The sequence below is a fragment of the Carassius auratus genome, chromosome 5 (genome assembly GCF_003368295.1).
Source record: "Carassius auratus strain Wakin chromosome 5, ASM336829v1, whole genome shotgun sequence".
NCBI classification, from domain to species: domain Eukaryota; kingdom Metazoa; phylum Chordata; class Actinopteri; order Cypriniformes; family Cyprinidae; genus Carassius; species Carassius auratus.
The window spans coordinates 26,154,002-26,156,202 of NC_039247.1; the positions used below are offsets into that span (position 1 = coordinate 26,154,002).

The window sequence follows — 2,201 nt, forward strand, 5'->3', positions numbered from 1 at the left end:
ATTGCATTATTGAAGTTCCAGATGTAAATACTCCTGTATCATAACATTTAAATTCGCTTTTGGGATGATATGCAGTCATGAAGCCCATATTAATACATTTTATTCTGTGTGTGGTAAATTTTTATTCCAGCCTGAAGGAGTGCATCATTATGTTTACTAATGTCAACTAAAATCTTTTGAAATACTCTTTGACTTTTATTAGGGCATGAATTACCTAGAAGAGCGTCATCTTGTGCACAGAGACTTGGCTGCTCGTAATGTGTTGGTAAAGACCCCTCAGCATGTGAAGATCACTGATTTTGGCTTGGCCAAGCTGTTGAATGCCGATGAGAAGGAGTATCACGCAGATGGTGGAAAGGTCTGTTACTTCTTTTTTTTAGGAAAGTGGATCATGATAACAGAAGTTTAGCAGTTTTTCATTTTACTAGATTAAAACTGTCCCTAAATTGTCAAGTCAAATTTATTTGTATAAAGATTTTTACCATACACATCATTTTAAAGCAGCTTTACAGAAATGTATACTGTAGTGTATATAATAAATGTCATAAAAAATATTGAGGTGATGAATATGGCCTTATTAGTGCTCAGTGGTATAAGGCTAGGACTACTAACAATCAGATGTTCATCTCTAGAATGCATCTAATGAGATCACTTCCAATTCTAACATTTAAAATAGAGATTTTGATCATCTATCTATGTCCTTCAACAGGTGCCAATAAAATGGATGGCACTTGAATCCATCCTGCACAGAACATACACCCACCAGAGTGATGTCTGGAGTTACGGTTAGTAACAGTTATCTAATGCAAGAAATATTTGCCCTTGCTTTTTTCAGACGATAAAGTTAAATTTTATTTTTTTTATTTTACTAATAGACTTCTATGGAAGCCTGTTTCCGCCACTGTATAAAACATAAAAAAGGTCATTGCGACTTTTTATCTCATTAATTGCGTGATACAAACTCGCAATTCAGACTTTTTTTCTCAAAAATTACGTGAAATAAACTCGCAATTGCCAGTAAAAAATAATAAAAATATCTTAATTCTGAGATATAAACTCACAATTGCAAGACATAAAGTTGCAATTCTAAGAAATAAAGTGACTTTTTTTTCTCAGAATTGCGAGTTTATATCCTGAATTCTGACTTTTTTTTCTCACAGTTGTGTGTTATAAACATGCAATTCTGACTTTATATCTCACAACTGTGAGGTTATAAACCTCACAAGATTAAAAGATTAAATTTTTTTTTTTAAATCAGTTCCAGAAAAGGGCTTCCATAGATTTCAGTGTAAAAGAGGACACTTATTAAAAAAACAACAACACTATTTTAGGTGTGACAGTCTGGGAACTGATGACATTTGGAACAAAGCCCTATGATGGGATTCCTGCAAGTGAAATTGCTGAAGTTCTAGAGAAAGGAGAAAGACTTCCACAGCCTCCTATCTGCACCATTGATGTGTACATGATAATGGTCAAATGTAAGTTTGAATCATTCCACTATGTACTATGTAGTACTTTCATTCCATTTAATAAATGGTTTTTCACACATGAAATGTATTAATATTAATATTTTCAATGCTTAATTTTAGGCATATACTATTGAAAAATTCAATGTCAGCCAATATCTAATATCTGTACATTTGAATAATAAATAATAATAGCAATAATACCATTAGGGTGTTAGGAGACGTTACATTTATTATCACATCACTGATTTGATCCAGGTTGGATGATCGATGCAGAGAGCAGACCTCGCTTCAGGGAGCTCATCTCTTGAGTTTACTAAAATTGGCACGTGACCCACCCCGCTATCTCGTCATTTCAGGTGAGAGAAGCACAAATCTGATTTTTCTTCACTGGAGAATTTTCAAATACTGCATGTTCACTGATTGAGTAATCGTTCACTTAGTACATCGAGGGAACAAATTAGTAAATCATGGACATGATTTCTTTCTTTTTCTTGCATGTCATGATCAGGGCTCTGTGCTCACTATCAGAGGATAAACCCTAAACAATAAAGCAATTACCAAAGAACCATAATTCTTGAGCTTCTCCGAAAAAAAAAAAAAAAAACATTCATAAAGCGTAAAGATATGAAAAATGAACAATATAAGAGATTTCTAGCATCTCTCCTGTATTATTTGTCCCACCCGAAAAAAACTAAGGTTTTTAAGAAAATGAGCACACTGACTTTCTCTGAA

General features: G+C 33.4%; 1 protein-coding gene across 1 annotated transcript; it reads left to right on the plus strand.

Annotated features, from left to right (window-relative positions):
* Positions 1–181: 181 nt before the first annotated feature.
* On the plus strand, positions 182–1,777 carry LOC113069595 (epidermal growth factor receptor-like). The gene is made up of 4 exons (XM_026242772.1): positions 182–358; positions 710–785; positions 1,332–1,478; positions 1,725–1,777. Exons 1-4 carry the CDS (start codon positions 206–208, stop codon positions 1,775–1,777), a joined length of 429 nt encoding a protein of 142 aa, XP_026098557.1. The 5' UTR covers positions 182–205.
* The last annotated feature ends 424 nt before the right edge of the window (positions 1,778–2,201 follow it).